The sequence below is a fragment of the Chiloscyllium plagiosum genome, unplaced genomic scaffold (genome assembly GCF_037043375.1).
Source record: "Chiloscyllium plagiosum isolate Xiang-an unplaced genomic scaffold, Cpla_swu_hap1 HiC_scaffold_7, whole genome shotgun sequence".
In the NCBI taxonomy this organism is placed as follows: Eukaryota; Metazoa; Chordata; class Chondrichthyes; order Orectolobiformes; family Hemiscylliidae; genus Chiloscyllium; species Chiloscyllium plagiosum.
In genome coordinates, this window is record NW_028270145.1 from 100,636,370 (window position 1) to 100,656,900 (window position 20,531).

Here is a 20,531-nt window from a genome sequence, read left to right on the forward strand (position 1 = left end):
AGAATACAGCACAGTACAGGCCCTTCGGCCCTCGATGTTGCGCCGATCCAAGCCCACCTAACCTACACTAGCCCACTATCCTCCATATGCCTATCCAATGCCCGCTTAAATGCCCATAATGAGGGAGAGTCCACCACTGCTACTGGCAGGGCATTCCATGAACTCACGACTCGCTGAGTAAAGAACCTACCCCTAACATCTGTCCTATACCTACCCCCCCTTAATTTAAAGCTATGCCCCCTTGTAATAGCTGACTCCATATGTGGAAAAAGATTCTCACTGTCGACCCTATCTAAACCCCTAATGATCTTGTACACCTCTATCAAGTCACCCCTAAACCTTCTTTTCTCCTATGAAAACAACCCCAAGTGCCTCAGCCTTTCCTCATACAATCTTTCTACCATACCAGGCAACATCCTGGTAAATCTCCTCTGCACCCGTTCCAGTGCCTCCACATCCTTCCTATAGTATGGAAAATTTGATAAATATATAAATCTGATAAGTAAATGTGCAGGCCCTGAAAATTAGGATTCACACTTAACAATAACACCCTGTTCCATCTTTCTGCCGTTGGGTCTATCTTTGGTCTAAAAAATTAAAACTGATTATGGCTGAAAAGTCATGCAGACCCTTTCCTGGGCTTCTGTTCCCCACTCTATGAATTTCCTGTATTAACTGTGCCTGGAAGATCCAGTACATTTGGATGCGTTACTAGCAAAGTCTAAATAATAATCAATGAAAGTACCTTCTGACTTCTTTCAATTCATCCAATCTGTCGGATTCATAGAAATTATGACCAGTAGGGTGTTTTCACAGGTATAAAATTTTGTTTTTGGCTGACAATAGATATTGGATGAGGTTGATAAATCAGTGTTTCAACAGTTTTAACTGATTATGTTTCAGCCTCTTTCTCACCTTCCTCTCTCCATACCCCCAAAACACAGACACACACATGCACACACACATTTATCCGAACTTTCTGCTTTCTGTTGGTTCACAAATCTTCGGTCTAAGCAAATAAGTTAGCTCTAACTCCATGCGAATTTACCTTGTGTATTAACCTTTTGTGTGAATCCTTAACAAATGGAAGTCCAGATACACCACATCTATGGAATTTTCATTGTCCACCTTCCTTGTTACATCTTCAAAGAATTCTAACAAACCTGTTAAACATTCACCTACAGTTCATAAAAATAACTACTGACTCTGATGGATTGTGTTTTGGCTTTCCAAATGTCCTGTTATTGCCTCCTTAATAATAGATTCTAACAATTTCCCAATGATACATTAGGCTAACTAGTCTCTAGTTCCCTACTTTCTGCCTACCTTTTTAGATAAGCATATTAACACTTCTTCAATCCTTTTCCCAGATCCAGGAAATTTTGGAATATTATAGTTATTAGATCCACAATAGCTGCCACTTCCTTTAAGACCTTAGGTAGGTCATCAGGCCCTGGGGACTTACTTGCTTCAATCCCAATAGTTTGTTCAGTACTTTTTCCCCTAATGATGCTGAGTGTTCCAGGTTTATCCCTTTCTATACTCTCTGTGTTTCCGGTTAATATTGGAATGGTGCTACAGCCCTGATGAAGGGCTGATGCCCAAAATGTCAATTCTTCTGCTCCTCGGATGCTGCCTGACCTGCTGCTATGTGTTAAATGTCTTAGAGTCCTGACAGTGTGAAAACAAGCCCTTCAGCCCAACAAGTCCACACCAACCCTCTGAAGAGTAACACACACCCCTACACTTATCCCTGATTAATGTACCTAACGTACATATCGCTGAACATTATGGACAATTTAGCATGGCCAATTCACCTGGCCTGCACATCTTTGGACTGTGGGAGGAAACCAGAGCACCCAAAGGAAACCCAGACAGACACAGGGAGAATGTGCAAACTCCACACAGACAGTCAACCAAGGCTGGAATCAAACCCAGGTTCTTGGTGCTGTGAGGCAGCAGTGCTAACCACTGAGCCACTGTCCTCCCTAATGTCCTTTGTTTAAAATAAAACAGGACTAGAAGTCACACAATGCCAGGCTATAGTCCAACAGGTTTATTTGAAATCACAAACTTTCGGAGCACTGCTGCTCCAAAAGCTTATGATTTTAAATAAAGCTGTTAGACTACAACCTGGTGATATGTGACTCTAAACTTCTCCACCCCAGTCCAACACTAGCACCTTCAAATTAAAATCAAACAAGTTCAAACAAACAGTCCACAGTCCACTATGTTTTAACATGAATTCTTAAAAAGAATTAATAATGGACCATCTTCAGTATATGCTACAAATTGTTTCGAGGGCTCTGTTCTGCTACCCTGATGCATTTTGTTTAGTGCGATCTGCCTGAATAGCACACATAACAACACTTTTCACTATATCTCAGTACATTTGACAATAATCAATCAATCAATCAATCAATCAATCAATCAATCAATCAGTTAGGAATGAAAATAAATGCTGGTTTAACCTTTATGCCAGCACCCTACAAACAAAAATAATACGAAATCCAGGTGTCTAGATTCTCTCTCATGTGAAGAAATTGATCATCACAAAAATATATGTTTTTGGTGAACCCCCCGCCCCCCCATAGTAATGCTTCTGAAACACAACAACATTTGTTGAAACTTTCTTTCCTGACTGCTCTGTGATTTTGTTGGTTCTTTTTGACTGGCTGACTATGTGTCAGATTTTCCATTAGCCTTCTAGCTACCTTCAGCATGGTGACACAGTGGTTAACATTGCTGTGTTACAGCACCAGGGACACGAGTTTGATTCTAGCCTTGGGTGACTGTATGTATGGAGTTTGCATGATCTCCCTGTGCCTGTGTGGGGTTATGCTGGGTCCTCCGGTTTCTTCTCACAGTCTAAAGATATCAATGAATGGCAATTGTCTTTTCCCTATAGTGGGGGATTTCAAGACTGGGGGCATATTTTTAAGATGAGAGGAGAAAGATTTTAAAAAGACACAAGGGGCATTTATTTTCACAGAGAGTGGTTATTGTGTGAACTCAACTTCCAGAGGAAGTGGTGGATGTGGATACAATTACAACATTTAAAACATTTAGATACAAAAATAACCAAGTGCATGAACAAGAAATGTTTGGATGGATATGGGCCAAGTACAGACAGGTGGGACTAGTTTAATTTGGGATTATGGTCTGCATGGACTGGCTGAATTGAAGGGTCTGTTTCCATACTGTATGACACTATGACTGTATGGCTCTGACTGTGTCTGCAGGTTAGGTGGTTTTGTCATGCTAAATTGCCCCTTAGTAGCCAGGGAATGTGCAGGCTGATGGATTAGCCATGGTAAGTGCAGGGTAATGGAGATAGGAGCTGGGTGTGGATGTGTTGCTTTTCAGAGGGTTGATGCAGACTCAATGGACCAAATAGCCTCTTTCCATACTGTAGGGATTCTATGATTCTAACTAATCAGTGCTCTCCTCTCATATCGCAAAATTGTGGTTTTCTCCTTAAATTGCAAATTGTACTAGTGAGTACAAGACAAAAGTATTTGAGAAAATGCAGCATTTTTCCTTCATACTAAAATTCTGTGCTAACAAATGATTAATTATTTAACTTTAGAATGAAGGGAGAAGGAAGACAAGTAACGAGAAACAGCAAGAAGGGGATGTCACATAAGAGAAAACAATAGCAATTTGGATATGGAGAGAGGAGAGTAAAATAGGAAATTCAAATCAACCAAATGTGAACATAGCAAAGATTTATTGGAACGAATAATGAAACATGGGGCTAGATTTTATGTCCCATTCCTTCCAGCTACTCTTCCTACTCTCTGGTTTAAACACAGATAAAATAGACCATGTCACTGATCCACATAAGGAAATTATTTGGCCAAATTTGTGCAGTCTAGGAGACCTGGTGATCAATTATAAACAGAGTGGGGGTAGCATCGAGTGTAAGATTTTCACCAGCATTTCTGCACCTCTGAAGTGTGCTGACACAGGAGAATGTAAGAGCTTGCTGTCTGGCTCCACTGCCCGATTAGGCCATTCCCAGCACCTCCACAATTTTCCTAGTTCCCAAAGACTCATGTTCATGGACCGTCAAGAAATCGTGAATCAATGTCGAGATATGGGAATCTTTAAGATAGTTGGGCACAAGATACTATCCTGAGGAACCTGAGTGATTCCCTAGTGCTGAGATGATTGATGTTCAATAACCAGCTACCTTTGTGCAAATGTGACTCCAACCAACAGAGAAATTTCCCCCTGATTCCTTTGACTCCAGTTTTCCTCAGGCTCCTTGACGCCATACTCAGTCAAATGCCACTTTGACATCCTGTAAGATTAGATTACCTATACAGTGTGGAAACAGGCCCTTCGGCCCAACTGGTCCACACCGACCCTCCAAAGAGTAACCCACCCAGACCCATTTCCCTCTAACTAATGCACCTAACCCTATGGGCAATTTAACATAGCCAATTCACCTGACCTGCACACCTTTGGATTGTGGAAGGAAACCGAAGCACACAGACATGAGAAGAATGTGCAAACTCCACACAGACAGTCACCCGAGGCTGGAATCGAGCCTGGGACCCTGGTGCTGTGAGGCAGCAGTGCTAACCACAATAGACAATAGACAATAGGTGCAAGAGTAGGCCATTCTGCCCTTCGAGCCTGCACCACCATTCAATATGATCATGGCTGATCATCCTTAATCAGTATCCTGTTCCTGCCTTATCTCCATAACCCTTGATTCCACAATCCTTGAGAGCTCTATCCAACTCTTTCTTAAATGAATCCAGAGACTGGGCCTCCACTGCCCTCTGGGGCAGAGCATTCCACACAGCCACCACTCTCTGGGTGAAGAAGTTTCTCCTCATCTCTGTCCTAAATGGTTTACCCCGTATTTTTAAGCTGTGTCCTCTGGTTCGGCACTCACCCATCAGCGGAAACATGTTTCCTGCCTCCAGAGTGTCCAATCCTTTAATAATCTTATATGTCTCAATCAGATCCCCTCTCAGTCTTCTAAACTCAAGGGTATACAAGCCCAGTCGCTCCAGTCTTTCAGTGTAAGGTAATCCCGCCATTCCAGGAATGGCACCACTGTGCCATCATGCAGCACGATAAGGGTAATCACTCTTACTCACCTATGGATTTCAGTTTTTATTCTTGAATATGAGGTAAGGAGCTGAGTGGTCCTGTGGAAACTAAATTAAGTGTCATTGTGTGGATCATGACTGAACAAGAGCCACTTGATAGCACTGTCAATGACTTTCTCCATCACTTTACCTTTGACCAACAATAGACTCACAGTGTGCCAATTGACCAGGTTGGATTTGCCTGGCTTTTATTAATGTACAGAATGTACCTGGGCATTTTTCCACATTGGAAGGGAAAAAGCGAGGACTTCAGGTGTTGGAGATCAGATCAAAAGGTGTGGTGCTGGAAAAGCACAGCTGGTCAGGCAGTATCCAAGGAGCAGGAGAATGATGTTTCAGGCATGAGCTCTTGCTTGAAATGTTGAATCTCCTGCTGCTCGGATGCTGCCTGACCGGCTGTGCTTTTCCAGCACCACACCTTTTGACATTTTTCCACATTGCTGAACGGTGTTGTAATATTCCAGGGCTGGCTCCTTTGTGACCAAATGAGTATTAATTTCTGGAGATAGCGTGCAGTGTACCAGAGAAAAGAATAAACATATGTTTATGTTGATGTTAAAGTTATTCAAAAAGTGACTTTGTTCCAGCAAGATGCTGTTCTGAAATTAAATAATAAAATAAACAAAGCAAATGCATTCTGCATTATCAAAACCCACATGGAAGTCCATTTAAATTCATGTAGGGTTATATTATTTTCATCAACAGATCCTGGGTAAAAAGCTCATGTCACAGTAACAGTTAGTTAAATATTACATTGCATGAACAAATGCTACAACAAGCATCAATTAACAATAATATGAATATTTATTGACGCTGAAATGATCCCTCTGGCTAATGATGTGACAAGGCCTTCTGATATTTTCTTTTCACAAACTTCATTTGAACTTCTAAGATATATAGCAACAAAGTGCATTTATATTACATGTATCTTTTATCATTAATTATAATTTTACACACATTGGGATGGAAAACATAATGCTTCAAGGTTGCTTTAGGCAATTTTCTTCACACAACCTTCATGCATTCATTAGGTCCCAGTCTATTTTAACAGCAAGGGCCACATCTGAGGAAATACATTTAAAATTTCCTATCTTAGGAGGGAAATTGGATACATATTCTCTAAAGTGATGTGCACTATAATTTATTTAAATTGCTTAGCTTCCTATCGTCCTTCACTATAATTTAAAGATATATATGGAAGGAGGTTGTAAATTTGCAAGCATGGAGTAGTTTCAGTCAAGATTCCCACTGTCCCTGCACAATCTAGTGAAACCTATAAAATCTGTATGAGGTATTCAGTTGTACAAATACTTACCCCTTAATTTACAATTGACAAAAACCTTCTGGTTAAACAATGATGAAAGAATGAAACTTCGGAGACAAGTAATGTCATACATTGTGCAATGGTGTGTGGTTACAACGGAAAGCATGTTCTTGTGTTCATTATTACCTTTATTCACAGAATAACATGTTATAATGTTACAATTAAGTCAGCTAGCTAGGAAAAAAGTCCTCATAATCACACCAGGTCTAAATCTTAGAGGCTATTCTTTTGAAACAAGCACAATGAACAATATATATTTACGTTTACTTATTTTATTTTTAATTCGACTGATAGATGTTTATAGCGCAGAAAACAACCACTCAGCCCATTGTGCTGTACTGATCAACAGAGATCTGACTACTCTAATTCCATTTTCCAGCCTTTGACTCATAATCCTTGAGGCTATGGAAACACACGTGAATTTCTAAATACTGCTAAAATGTGCAAGAGTTTTTGACTTAGAGCCTATTTTATGAGGAAAATTCGATATATGTTCTCTAAAGTGATGTGTACCACAATTTATTTAAATTACTTTACTTCCTATTGTCCTTCACCACAATCTCTCTTTCAGGCAGCAAGTTCCAAACTTCCACCATTCCCTGGGTAATAAACAGTTTCTAGATTAGAGTGGTGGTGGAAAAGCACAGCCGGTCAGGCAGCATCCGAGGAGCAGGAAAATCGACGTTTCGAGCAAAAGCCCTTCATCAGGACCTAATCAGGACCTTCATCATCACCTAATAAACAGTTTCCTCAACACTCCTCTCGGCCTTCTACCTCTTACATTAAATCTATGCTTTCTTGTTATTGAACCCTCTATAAATGGAAAAAATGCTTGTTTATACAACCAAATGCCCCTTATGATCTTATACTCCTCTGTCAAGTCCTACCTCAGGCATGGCAGTTGGAAACTTATACAATTTTTCGTCATAACTCAGGACCTCCAGACCTACGGCTAAATCTCCTTCACACCCTTTCTACTGCAATCACATCATTCTTATAGTATAGTGAAGAGAACTGCATGCAGTAGTGCAGTGGTGGCCGAACTACCATTTTGTACAGTGCTAGCATCACCTCCCTGCTCATGTATTCTCTGCTTTAGTTAATAAAAATATATATCGCATGGCCTTCTTAATCACCTTATCCACCTATCTTGCTACCTTTGGGTGTCTTTGGATATGCATAGAACATAGAACATAGAAATGTACAGAACAGAACAGGCCCTTTGGCCCACGATGTTGTGCCGAGGTTTAATCCTAATGTAAAATATAATAACTTAACCTATGCACCCCTCAACTCACTGCTATCCATGTGCATGCTTAGGTCCCTCTGATTATCTCTACTTTCCAGGATCCTATCTTTCATTGGATAATCATTTGCCTCACCAAGTACATTTCCTTACAATTTTCCAGTCCAAGCTGAATTCCATTTGTTTCTGCTCTGACCACTTGACCAGTCCCTTGATGTTGATAGCAATGCTCATTACTATTTACACCCTACCAATTTTCCTGTCATCCATTAACATTTTGATCATTCCCCCTACAGTTGAGTCCAAATTACTAATGAACACCACAATCAACATTGTCCCAGCACCGAGCCCTGTGGATCCCCACTGGAAACCAACCTCTGGTCACATAATCATCCCCTACCATCACCTTCTGCTTCTTGTCTCACAGCCAATTTTGGATCCAGTGTGCCACTTTGTGTTGGAACCCATTTCTTGACAAGTCTGTCACAAGGAACCTTATCAAACACTTTGTCAAATCATTACACAAATGCACAATCTTCATTAACTCTCCTGATTTCCTCCTCAAAAAATTCAATCCAATTTGTCAAACACCATCTTTCTTTAAGAATTTCATGCTGACTATCCCTGATTATTCTGTGGCTCTTAAAGTACAGATACCTCTGTCCCTCAGAATTCTTACTAATTACATTCAAAACACTGAAATTTGAATGACCTCCCTGTATTTTCCTGAGCTGTCCCTTCCTTTTTCTTTTGATAATGTGACAATATTAACAATATTATCTCATCCTCTAGCATTTTACATGTAACCATGGAGGATTTAAACATTACTCCCATGGTCCCTACTATGTCTTCCCTTGCCTTCTTTAATAGCATGAGATTTATCACATCTGGGCCTAAAAATCTAACAATGTTTCAGTTTGCTAAAGCCGTTAGTTCTTCTCTGCTTACCCTCATGTCTATCCCTGCATTTTCTTTTTCTGTTGTGATGATCAAAACAAAATATTCATTAACATCTATGCAAATGTGTTCCTGCTCCATGCATACATTACCTCTATGGTCCCTAATGGCCCCTACTCTTTCCTTAATTACTCTCTAGATCTTTATATATTTATAAACACCTTTTGTGCTGTCCTCTTTTCAACTTACCAATTTATTCTCACGCACTGGCTTTGCTTTCCTGATTTCCTATCTTAAGCTCCCCCCTGTACTTTTTATACTCCTCTAAGGACCCTGCCAAACTGACCACTCAGTATTTGGTGTAGGTTTTCTATTCTAGTTAATACTAACCCTTATGTTCTTTCACATCCAGGGTTCTTCGGTCTTGTCCTGACCATTTGTCTTTGCGGGAACACATTTGCCCCTTAACTCTCATTATGCCCTTCTTTAATGCCTCCCTAATGCCTCTGTTACAGTTTATTTCTGCAGGTATCTCATAGAGTCAGAGAGATGTACAGCACGGAAATAGATCCTTCAGTCCAACTCGTCCATGCTGACCAGATATCCTAAATAAATCTAGTCCCCTTTGCCAGCATTTGGCCCATATCCTTCTAAACCCTTCCTATTCATATACCCATCTAGATGCCTTTTAAATGTTGTAATTGTACCAGCCTCCACCACTTCCTCTGTCAGCTCATTCCATACACGCACCACCCTCTGCATGAAAAAGTTGCCCCTTAGGTCTCTTTTATATCTTTCCCCTCTCACCCTAAACCTATGCCCTCTATTTTTGGACTCACCCACCCCAAGGAAAATACCTTGCCCATTTATCCTCTCCATGCCCTTCATGATTTTATAAACCTCTCCAAGGTCACCACTCATCCTCCTGACACACCAGGGAAAATATCCCCAATCTATTCAGCCTCTCCCAATAGCTCAAACCCTCCAACCCTAACAAAATCCTTCAAAAACCTTTTCTGAACCCTTTCAAGTTTCACAACAACCTTCTTATAACTCAGAGACCAGAATTGCATGTGGTTTAATCTTTTGTTGCCATAGTCTTACCAGACCACAGGGACTACTCTCTCATTAAAGAGAAGCGGCCAGTGGTGATTTACTCTGAGGTTGAGAAGGAGACCTTCATGGTGACCTCAAATCAGTGATGGAAAGTGAACCCACACTATTAGCGTCACACTGCTCTGCAAGCCAACAATCCAGTCAACTAAACTAAACTAAGGAGAGAAGCATGTGACATTCCAATAGTGGCCTAAGTAATATTCTGTACAGCTGCAACATGACCTCCCAGCTCCTATAACTAAAATAGAAAGCCTTTGCCAGATACTGAGTGGTCAGTTTGTCAGGGTCCCTAAAGGAGGATAAAAAGTACAGGGGGAGCTTAAGATAGGAAATCAGGAAAGCCAGTGCATGAGAATGAATTGGTAAGTTGAAAACAGGATAACACAAAAAGTGTTCATTAATATATAAAGATCTAAACAGTAATTAAGGAAATATTAGAGGCACTGATTAATAAAGGCATGCATACCAAATACCTTCCTCACTACCCTATCTGCCTGTGGTCCAGTTTCAACTTTGAACCTGCACTTCAACGTCTCTTTGTTCAGCAGCATTCTCCAAGACCTTACCATTAAGTGTATAAATCCTGCTCTGATTTGCCCTTCCAAAGTGCAGCACCTTACATTACAGCAATGATTTCATACTCCCACATGCCTGTCCATGCTGTCACCTCATCCCTCTCAATCCTCAAACTCCTTGTATTAAAATATATTCCAAAAGGCCTTGCTAAACTTATTTATTTCTTATCTACCTTATATAACTTCTGCCTTCCATATTCAATTGCTCCCATTTTAACTTCTGGTCGCATTTGAGCTTCCCTCCTCTCTGAACAGCTTGCCCAGATCCCACCCACTGCCAGTCTAGTTGAAATCCACCCCAACAACATCAGCAAACCACCCTATGAGGATGTCAGTTCTGTTTCTGTTTAGCTTCAGTGATGTTAGCTGAGTGTTTTTTTACAATTTCAAAAATATATTTTATTCATAAGTAATCTTTATATACATTAGTATTCATTAAAGCAGTCAGATTCTGCCTACTTTGACATAAATACAATCAGTCTCCATGGCAATACATGATTAACTTGCTGACCAGTCAGTACCTCGTTATCATGCAGTATATGAGTAACTCCCTTTAATATTTGACATTCTTGAATCTGTCCTGAAAAGTGCAAGACAAAATCTTTGTTTGCTTGCCTCTTTTGGCAACAACATTCAAGATTGTCCATATCAAGCAACTATTTGAATAACATTCCTGATTGAATAATTCTGGGACACATTTGAAGGCAGATTGCATTCTCCAAATAACACTGAAAATGGAAAACAGGGAAACAAACCAAAGTGCTGAAAGGGTAAACAAAACCTTTTATTTTATTTTCACTTCCATTGAATTTGGCAACTGATCAGTGGATGAATAAATTAAAAATTTAATCAATCACTGTTTTATGTCTCAGGTTCATATTTTTATCTGGTTCACATACTTTTGCTCAGACATTCTGATGTCATGCTCCAACCTAGAACCTTTCAATTTCTAGAAATGTTATTCCAAACATTTCAGACTGGAGAGGCTGCTGTCAAATTAGCATCTGCTCAGTTGTTGTCACAGTCTCATGTTTATTCCATATTTTACCTGTGCACATGGCAAACATTGTCCATCTATTTTTTTATCTGCCACTTCAAGAAAGCTGCCTTCAGTTTTTGAATCCAATACACTCATGGTGTCTGCAGTTATAGATTATTTCTCTAATAACAAACATGCATCTGTCCAAAAATGTTTGATTTGAAACACCTTATAAAGCACACAAACTAAATTAACGTAAAATATTTGATCAGTGTATGAGTTATGCTTTAAGTCCAAAGAGCGTCAATTGTACACACAATGTGTTTTTGATTGATCTAACCTCGTCTAAATTATAATTGTACAAACACAATTTGTTTCTTGTTCATGTATTTGATATGTTGTCAGCCTGAGTTGTATTGATTTAGATTTAGATTAGATTTTAGATTTAGATTTTATTGTCATGTGCTTGAATACATGTGACCTGACAAGTTTTTGTGGTGTCTTCTGTTTATTTTCAGAGATTTCTGCACTCTTCGAGCCTGGAACATCACTGATCTACACACTAGATGGATCTTCCACCATTGTCAAGAATTTAAGTGGTCCTTCATCTTTCACATCCTCTGACATCACTCTCTTGAAGGAGAATATTGCATTCAGTTTTCGAACTACACATGCACCTTGTATTCTCCTTTATGTTAGTTCTCTTAATGGGGAATATTTGGCTGTAACTCTGTCGAGAAATGGTAAGTCCGATACACTAATACGCTAATGAATGGTTTGGAAAAATGCACTAATGCATTTCAAAAGTGTTTCTCTGCATATGTTGATGAGAGTAAGACTGTATCAAAACTTTACATGTGATCCATTTCTTTTTAAAAGTTAAACACGAGAAAATTGAATTCTAGATGGCTTTACTTCAGATTTTCTAAGCTGTCCAACCATTGACTTAGTGTGTAAGTGCTCTCTAAACTTTAGTGATGAACTATCCAGATCAGAAAGGTCTCTATCTTACGAAGTCCAAGGAAATATTATCATATTTTTTCTGGTTCAACAGATTGCTTTGTCCTTTTGACAACTCGCGCACTAATATGCTTCTTTTCAACTTGTAAAACTTAACTTTAGTTTGTCTATATTTTCAGTCTTTTTAACTTCATAAAGTTAAACATCACACAATGCCAGGTTATAGTCCAACAGGTTTATTTGAAAGCACTAGCTTTCAAAGCCGTTCCTTCATCAGGTGGTTGTGCCACCACCACTCATTGAAGGAGCAATACCCTGAAAGCTAGTACTTCCAAATAAGCCTGTTGGTCTGTAACCTGGTGTTGTGTGATCTTTAACTTTGTCCATCCCATTCCAATACTGGTACCTCCAAGGTATATCTTCATAAAGATTAGTTTCCATGTTATGCCGCAAGTTTTTATGTAATGTATTTCCATCAATAAGAATATTTTCGCCTAAACAGCAGATATTTATTTAAGCCTGCAGAGAATGCTACCTGTAGAAACAATGGTTACTTACTTCAGCTCATGCAATCTGCAGTGAACCATACCTCTCTAACTACCCAAGGTTTCCTTTGTTTACTTTCCTTTTGTGTAAAATGCCAGGCAGTGCTTGTTATCGCAAAATGACCAATAATATGGGTTTAATTTTCTTTTATTCATTCACTGGCTAGGCCAGCATTTCTTGCCCATTGCTAAATTCCTTAAAGGGCAGTTAAGAGTCAACTACATTGCTTAGTTCTGGAGCCACATGTAGGCCAAACTAAATAAGAATGGTGGTTTCCTTTCTTAAACAACATCTGTGAACAATGTTTTTTCCTGACAATCAACAACAGATTCATGATTATCATTAAACTCTTACTTCTAGATTTTTAATGAATCGCAGTCGTACCATCTGACATGGCAGGATTTGAACACAGGTCTCCAAAGCATTAACTGTGTCCCTGGCTGAATAGCCCGGTGATAACACCGCTAGGCTATCACACCCCTACCCCGACCCCGACCCCTACCCCTACCCCTACCCCTACCCCTACCCCTACCCCTACCCCTACCCCTACCCCTACCCCTACCCCTACCCCTACCCCTACCCCTACCCCTACCCCTACCCCTACCCCGACCCCTACCCCTACCCCTACCCCTACCCCTACCGCTGTAGCAATGTTCTCCTGTTGACTACTTCATTCCCAACCCTCTGTCAATTTGTTTCAAATAGTTTGTTGCTCTTTCTCTGTAGTGGTAGATTTTCAAGTCATATGTACCTGTAGTAATTCAAGAAGAATGACATTTCTGACCCTTACTTTGGTTGACACTAAGACTTGCAACTTGACCACATTTAAATGCCCATATCAGATGCATTGTAAATTTTTTCACAGCAATAACAGCAACTTGTATTTAAATAGCACCTTTAACATTGTAAGGATATACCAAGGTGCTTTACAGACTTGGGAGCTATGCACATAAGAGTTGGGAGGTCATGTTGCGACCTGTACAGGGCATTGGTTAGGCCACGTTTGGAATTTTGGATGCAATTCTGGACTCCTTTCAATCAGAAGGATATGATGAAACTTGAAAGGGTTCAGAAAAGATTTACAAGGACGTTGCCAGGGTTGGAGGATTTGAGCTATTAGGAGAGGCTGAACAGGCTGGGGCTGTTTGCCATAGAGTGTGGGAGGCTGAGGGGTAACTTCATAGAGGTTTATGAAATCATGAGAGGCATGGATAGAATAAATAGACAAGGTCTTTTCCTGGGATGGGGGAGTCCAGAACTAGAGGGCATAGGTTTAAGTGAGAGGGGAAAGATATAAAAGGGACCTAAGGGGAACCTTTTCACACAGAGGGTAGTGTGTGTATGTAATGAGCTGCCAGAGAAAATGGTGGAGGCTAGTACAATTGCAACATTTAAAAGGCATCTGGTTGGGTATATGAATAGGAAGGGTTTAGAGGGATATGGGCCACGTGCTGGCAAATGGGACTAGAGTTGAACCAAAGGGTCTATTTCTATGCTGTACATCTCTGTGACTCTATGGCTCTATGTGAGCCAGACCTGACCCAAGAAATCACTCTTTTCCCCTCATTTTGTTTGCATCTCAAAACAGGCATTAGGAAATGTGACCAAAAGAAAAAGTCATGCAGAGATATAACACTTCTTACGACTACTGGATGCCACAAGGCACTTTGCAGCCAAAGCATTTTTTGAAGCATGATCAGTACTGTAGTGCAGGAAATGCAGAAGCCCATTTGTGCACCACAGACTTCCAGAATAGAATAGATCAAAATGGTAATTTACAAGGTTGTTGCCAGGGTTGGAGGGTTTGAGCTATCGGGAGAGGCTGGATAGGCTGGGGCTATTTTCCTTGGAGCATCGGAGGCTGAAGGTTGACCATATCGAGGTTTATAAAATCTTGAAGTTCATGGACAGGGTGAATAGCCAAGGCCTTTTTCCTGGGGTAGGGGAGTCCAAACTAGAGGGCATAGGTTCAAGGTGAGAGGGGAATGATTTAAAAGGGACCTGAGGGGCAACATTTTCACACAGAGGGTGGTGCATGTAGAACATAGAACATAGAAAAATACAGCACAGTACAGGCCCTTTGGCCTTCGATGTTGCGCCAATCCAAGCCCACCTAACCTACACTAGCCCACTATCCTCCATATGCCTATCCAATGCCTGTTTAAATGCCCATAAAGAGGGAGAATCCAGCACTGCTACTGGCAGGGCATTCCATGAACTCACGACTCGCTGAGTATCTGTCCTATACCTACCACCCCTTAATTTAAAGCTATGCCCCCTCGTAATAGCTGACTCCATACGTGGAAAAAGGTTCTCATGGTCAACCCTATCTAAACCCCTAATCATCTTGTACACTTCTATCAAGTCACCCGTAAACCTTCTTTTCTCCAATGAAAACAGCCCCAAGTGCCTCAGCCTTTCCTCATACGATCTTCCTACCATACCAGGCAACATCCTGGTAAACCTGCTCTGCACCCGTTCCAGTGTCTCCACATCCTTCCTATAGTATGGCGACCAAAACTACACACAATACTCCAGATGCGGCCGCACCAGAGTCTTATACAACTGCAACATGACCTCAGGGCTCCGGAACTCAATTCCTCTACCACTAAAAGCCAATACGCCATATGCCTTCTTCACCGCACTATTTACCTGGGTGGCAACTTTCAGAGATCTGTGTACATGGACACCAAGATCCCTCTGCTCATCCACACTACCAAATATCCGACCATTAGCCCAGTACCCCATCTTTTTGTTACTCTTACCAAAGTGAATCACCTCACACTTACCTACATTGAACTCCATTTGCCACCTTTCTGCCCAGCTCTGCAGCCTATCTATATCCCGCTGTAACCTGACACATCCTTCCTCACTGTCAACAACTCCACCGACTTTCGTATCATCCGCAAACTTGCTCACCCAACCTTCTAGCCCCTCCTCCACGTTATTTATAAAAATGACAAACAGCAATGGTCCCAAAACAGATCCTTGCGGAACACCGCTAGTAACTGCACTCCAAGATGAATCTTTACCATCAACTACTCCCCTGTGTCTTCTTCCAGCCAGCCAATTTCTAATCCAAACCTCCAACTCACCCTCAATGCCATACCTCCGTATTTTTTGCAGTAGCCTACCATGGGGAACCTTATCAAATGCCTTACTAAAATCCATATACACCACATCTACTGCTTTACCCTCGTCTACCTCCTTAGTCACCTTCTCAAAGAATTCAATAAGGTAATAATTCAATAATGTATGGAATGAGCTGCAAGAGGAAGTGGTGGAGGCTGCTACAGTTACAACATTTAAAAGGCATCTGGATGGGTACATGAATAGGAAGTGTTTCGAGGGATATGGGCCAAATGGTACTAAATTAATTTAGGATATCTGATCGGCGTGGGGAAGTTGAACCAAAGAAGCTGTTTCCTTACTGTACAACTCTACGAGTCTATTGTCGCTTGTATTTATGAAAGTCCATTGGAAAATGTATAACTCGCCATAGTCTGGTGCCATTTTAATGACATGAATTATATAAAGAAATAATTGAGATAATGTTAAGAGAAAGTTCATCTTTTGTTCCCTCCACCGCCATTGGGTTTCTGAAGAATTTGCTTCATTGTCATGGTGATTAAAGAGTAAATGTGGCTAGGACGCTGAGGATAACTCCCCTGCTCTTTGAAAACAGCACTGTTTTTACATTCAACAAAGCAGCTTGATGAGGCTATGGTTTAATGTCTAAAATGGGCATCTCTAACCATGCAGCATTTTCTCAGTATGTAGCAGGTCTTGAATTCAGAGCATTGAGTAAATGATCCTTGCCATAGAATAAATGGCAGATTTATATTATCAGGATGTAGTTTGACCTGAATATTCTCAAATGCAGCCTGTGAAATAGAGACCCACGAGGAGAGGTGGGCACTGCTGCAGAAGATAGCCTGGAATTGAAGGCTGTCTTGGTAAGGCATATAAAAGTTAAAAAATCGCAAGACTGAATGTGAAAAGCCCCACTGGGATAGAGGATAAAGCTCTCTGAGTGAAGTGTTTAGGCTTCCTTAAAGAGAATATGACATAGGAGCAGGAGTAGGCCATTCAGCCCATCGAGTCTGCTCCTCTATTCAATAAAATCATGACTGATCTGATAATCCTCAACTCCATTTTCCTGTGTTTTCCCCATAACCTTTGATTCCCTTACTGATAACTCTAAATGTCTCAGTCTTCAATATATTTAATGTGCTGTTAATAGCCCTCTCTGGTGAAGGATTCCACAGATTCACAATCCTCTGAATAAAACAATTCTATCTCATCTCCATCTTTAGTGTGAAACCCCTTAATCTAGAACTGTGCCCTTTGGTCTGGACAGTCCCACAAGGAAAAGCGACCTTTCTACCTTCTCAAATCCTTTAAGAATCTTATGAAGATCATTGGACCCACAATATTAATGCTGATGTCCCTCCACCAGAGTTGCTGAGCTTCTCCAGCAATTTCTGTTGTTGTTTCTCATCTCCAGCATCTGCCGTTCTTTCAGTTTTTATATCCTTTAAGAATCTTGTACGTTTCAATATGTTGCCTTTCATTCTTCTATAGTCCAACAAAGAATGAACTTTATATCTGTCCCTCAATGGTCCTTGGAGCTCACTCTCAATGTTCCTGATGCCAACAGCCCCCCAAAAAAGGCCCTGATCAACACCTTTAAGTGTTTGAATTTCTAGTGGTGTTTCAAACTGTCTGACGTACACAGTCTGTCATGGGGAAACTTCGCCATTAAGGCACTGTACTTATTCAACCTGGCCACCTAACTCTGTATAATTTTCCTGGCCCTCCAGACTTGCACCCCAGGGCTAAGAAAATCTGGCCCAAGATTTCAAGAGGGTCGACCTTTCATCAGTTTCATCAGATTGATTGTTCTATTATAATAAAAATAAACAGTGCTGAAGAGACTCAATAGGCCTGTCAACATTTATGGAGTGGAATGTACAGGTTTGAGTTCATCATGACTGTTCTTTGTCTGCTTTCTGGCAGAGACATGGAATCCCTGCAGTGTGGAAGCATGCCATTCAGCCCATCAATTCTACATCACCTTGACAAAGAGAATCCCATTCAGACCCACTCCCCTACCCTTGCCCTGTAACCCTACATTTCCAGTGTCCAGTTTACATACCTTGCACATTCCTGGACACTATGGGCAATTTCGCACGGGCAATCCACCCTAACCTGCATATCTTTGGACAGTGGGAGAAAACTTGAGCACCTGGAGGGAACTCACACAGACTAAAGTGCAAGCTCCACACATTCAGTCTTGCGATCTTTTTTACTTTTATATGCCTTACCAAGAGAGCCTTCAATTCCAGGCTACCTTCTGCAGCAGTGCCCACCTCTCCTCGTGGGTCTCTATTTCACAGGCTGCATATGAGAATATTCAGGTCAAACTACATCCTGATAATATAAATCTGCCATTTATTCTATGGCAAGGATCATTTACTCAATGCTCTGAATTCAAGACCTGCTCCATACTGAGAGAATGCTGCATGGTTAGACATGGTTATGGGCGGCATGGTGGCACAATGGTTAGCACTGCTGCCTCACAGCGCCAGAGACCCGGGTTCAATTCCCGACTCAGGCAACTGACTGTGTGGAGTTTGCACATTCTCCCCATGTCTGCGTGGGTGTGCTCCGGTTTCCTCCCACAATCCAAAGATGTGCAGGTTAGGTGAATTGGCCATGCTAAATTGCCTGTCATGTTAGGTAAAGGGGTAAATGTAGGGGAATGGGTGGGTTACGCTTCGGCGGGGCGGTGTGGACTTGTTGGGCCGAAGGGCCCGTTTCCACACTATAAGTAATCTAATCTAAAAAATGTCCATTTTAGACATTAAACCATAGCCTCATCGAGCTGCTTTGTTGAATGTAAAAACAGTGCTGTTTTCAAAGAGCAGGGGAGTTATCCTCAGTGTCCTAGCCCATATTTACTCTTTAATCACCATGACAATGATCCCAGATACCTGGTCAGTGTTAGCTACCGTGCTGCCCTAAAAAGTGAAGTTCAATCTTAATTACAGATGGAAGTAATTATTGCAAAGAGATACTTCTTGTACACTTATTAGTGAGTTTATATTGAAATGTAAACCATATTATCACCTAATTACAGGCTAACTAACTTTATATTCATCGTGGACATAATGCTTGCAGTCATTCAAGGCAATAAATATTTAAAGAATGCTGCTATCATAGAGTATAATCAACATGACTTTAGAGTTGGTAAATCATGCTTACAAATCCACCGGAATTCTTTGACGAGATAATTAAGCCACTTCAGGTATGTAATTAAATAGATGCAGTTCACTTGGAACTTCAATAAAGCTTTTCATGCAAGACCAGGGGGAGCTGTCCTGGACTAATTCACGTCCTGCTGAATTGGACTCAGGGCAAGCTCAGCATTTGAAGTGAGATTGTTGTGATTAATACAGATTGCTCTGCCAAGGAGAGAATAACAACTGACAATGTTTCATGGGCATAATTTGCATCATATTTGCAAAGCTTTTGAATGCAACAAAACATAGGGACAGATTTTAAACTGGCAGCCATTCAGGTTGCGATTGAATATCTTGACTGCTCCTCCCTGTTAGCAAGGGAGGGGAAGAGGATGGCTGGTGGTGCTGTTCAGTCCAAACAGGTACCTTACTGATATTTTGCTGATGAGCCATACAGGAATAAAGCAGGCACCCTGTTCATTATCTTACCTGTCAAGGAAATGTCCAGTATTGCAGGAATGTCTGTTTGGGGAGCAAGAAGTGGAGTGAGAGCCAAGGATAATAACTGCTCAGGAATTACCAAGATGACTTTGAGGCTTAATCGTAAGGAGATGTCTAAGTTTATTGTAGTCTAAGGAAGAGTCTGTAGAGGAACTGTATACAGGTTAAATGAGTGAGCAAAAAACTTGACAGATGGAATATAATGTGGAAAAAGGCATTTCAGCAATAAAATTAGAGGAGCTGAACATTATTTATGTGGTGAAAGCTACTGTGACAGAGGGATTTTGGAGCCCTCATGAATAAATCACAAAAAAAGCTAGCATAAAAATTCAGCAGAGAATAGGGGAGGCAAATGAATGTTTTGAATTCTCAAAACAGAGAATTTTTGCTAAACTGTACAATAACTAAGTTTATGTTGCTAGATTGAAGAAAATGCAGATTCTTGCCAACTTGTTAAGTGAGAAGTTCTTACTCTGTATATGGTTGGATGTTTTTATCCTGAGTGACACATTTTAAAAAGGCTAACACAATTCATTCATACTATTACATTTTGAAATGTAGCAACTATTGCGATGTGAGAAGTGCAGCAGCCAATCTGCACACAGCAAACTCTCACAAACAGAATTGTGACAACGACCAGGAAAATTGCTTTTGTAATGTTAATTGGAGGATAGATAATGGCCAGATAACACCCTTTTTCATCTTCAAATTGTCACAGCTGCCTGAACGGGGTGGGGGGGGATGGTGGGATTTAACCCCCCCCACCCCCACACACTTATCTCTCCACCCTGGAGACTCCCTGCCTCCATTCCTGATGAAGGGCTTTTGATGAAGGACCCGAAACATCGATTTTCCTGCCCCTCGGATGCTGTCTGACCTGCTGTGCTTTGCCAGCACCACTCTAATCTAAACTCTGGTTTCCAGCATCTGCAGTCCTCACTTTTGCCAAGGGGTATTTAACACTTCATCCAACAGACAGCATCTCCAGGAGGGTAGGATTCCTTCAGTACTGC

The 20,531-nt window shown here is 40.9% G+C and overlaps 1 protein-coding gene across 2 annotated transcripts in view; it reads left to right on the forward strand.

Moving 5' to 3' along the window:
• Positions 1-20,531, forward strand: part of LOC122551779 (contactin-associated protein-like 5) — an 888,067-nt gene that overhangs the window by 642,668 nt on the left and 224,868 nt on the right. For both annotated transcript variants that reach the window (XM_087989329.1, XM_043694242.2), the window contains exon 19: positions 11,785-12,009. In XM_087989329.1, coding sequence (XP_087845455.1) covers positions 11,785-12,009 — 225 coding nt within the window. The remainder of the gene's footprint in view (positions 1-11,784; positions 12,010-20,531) is intronic.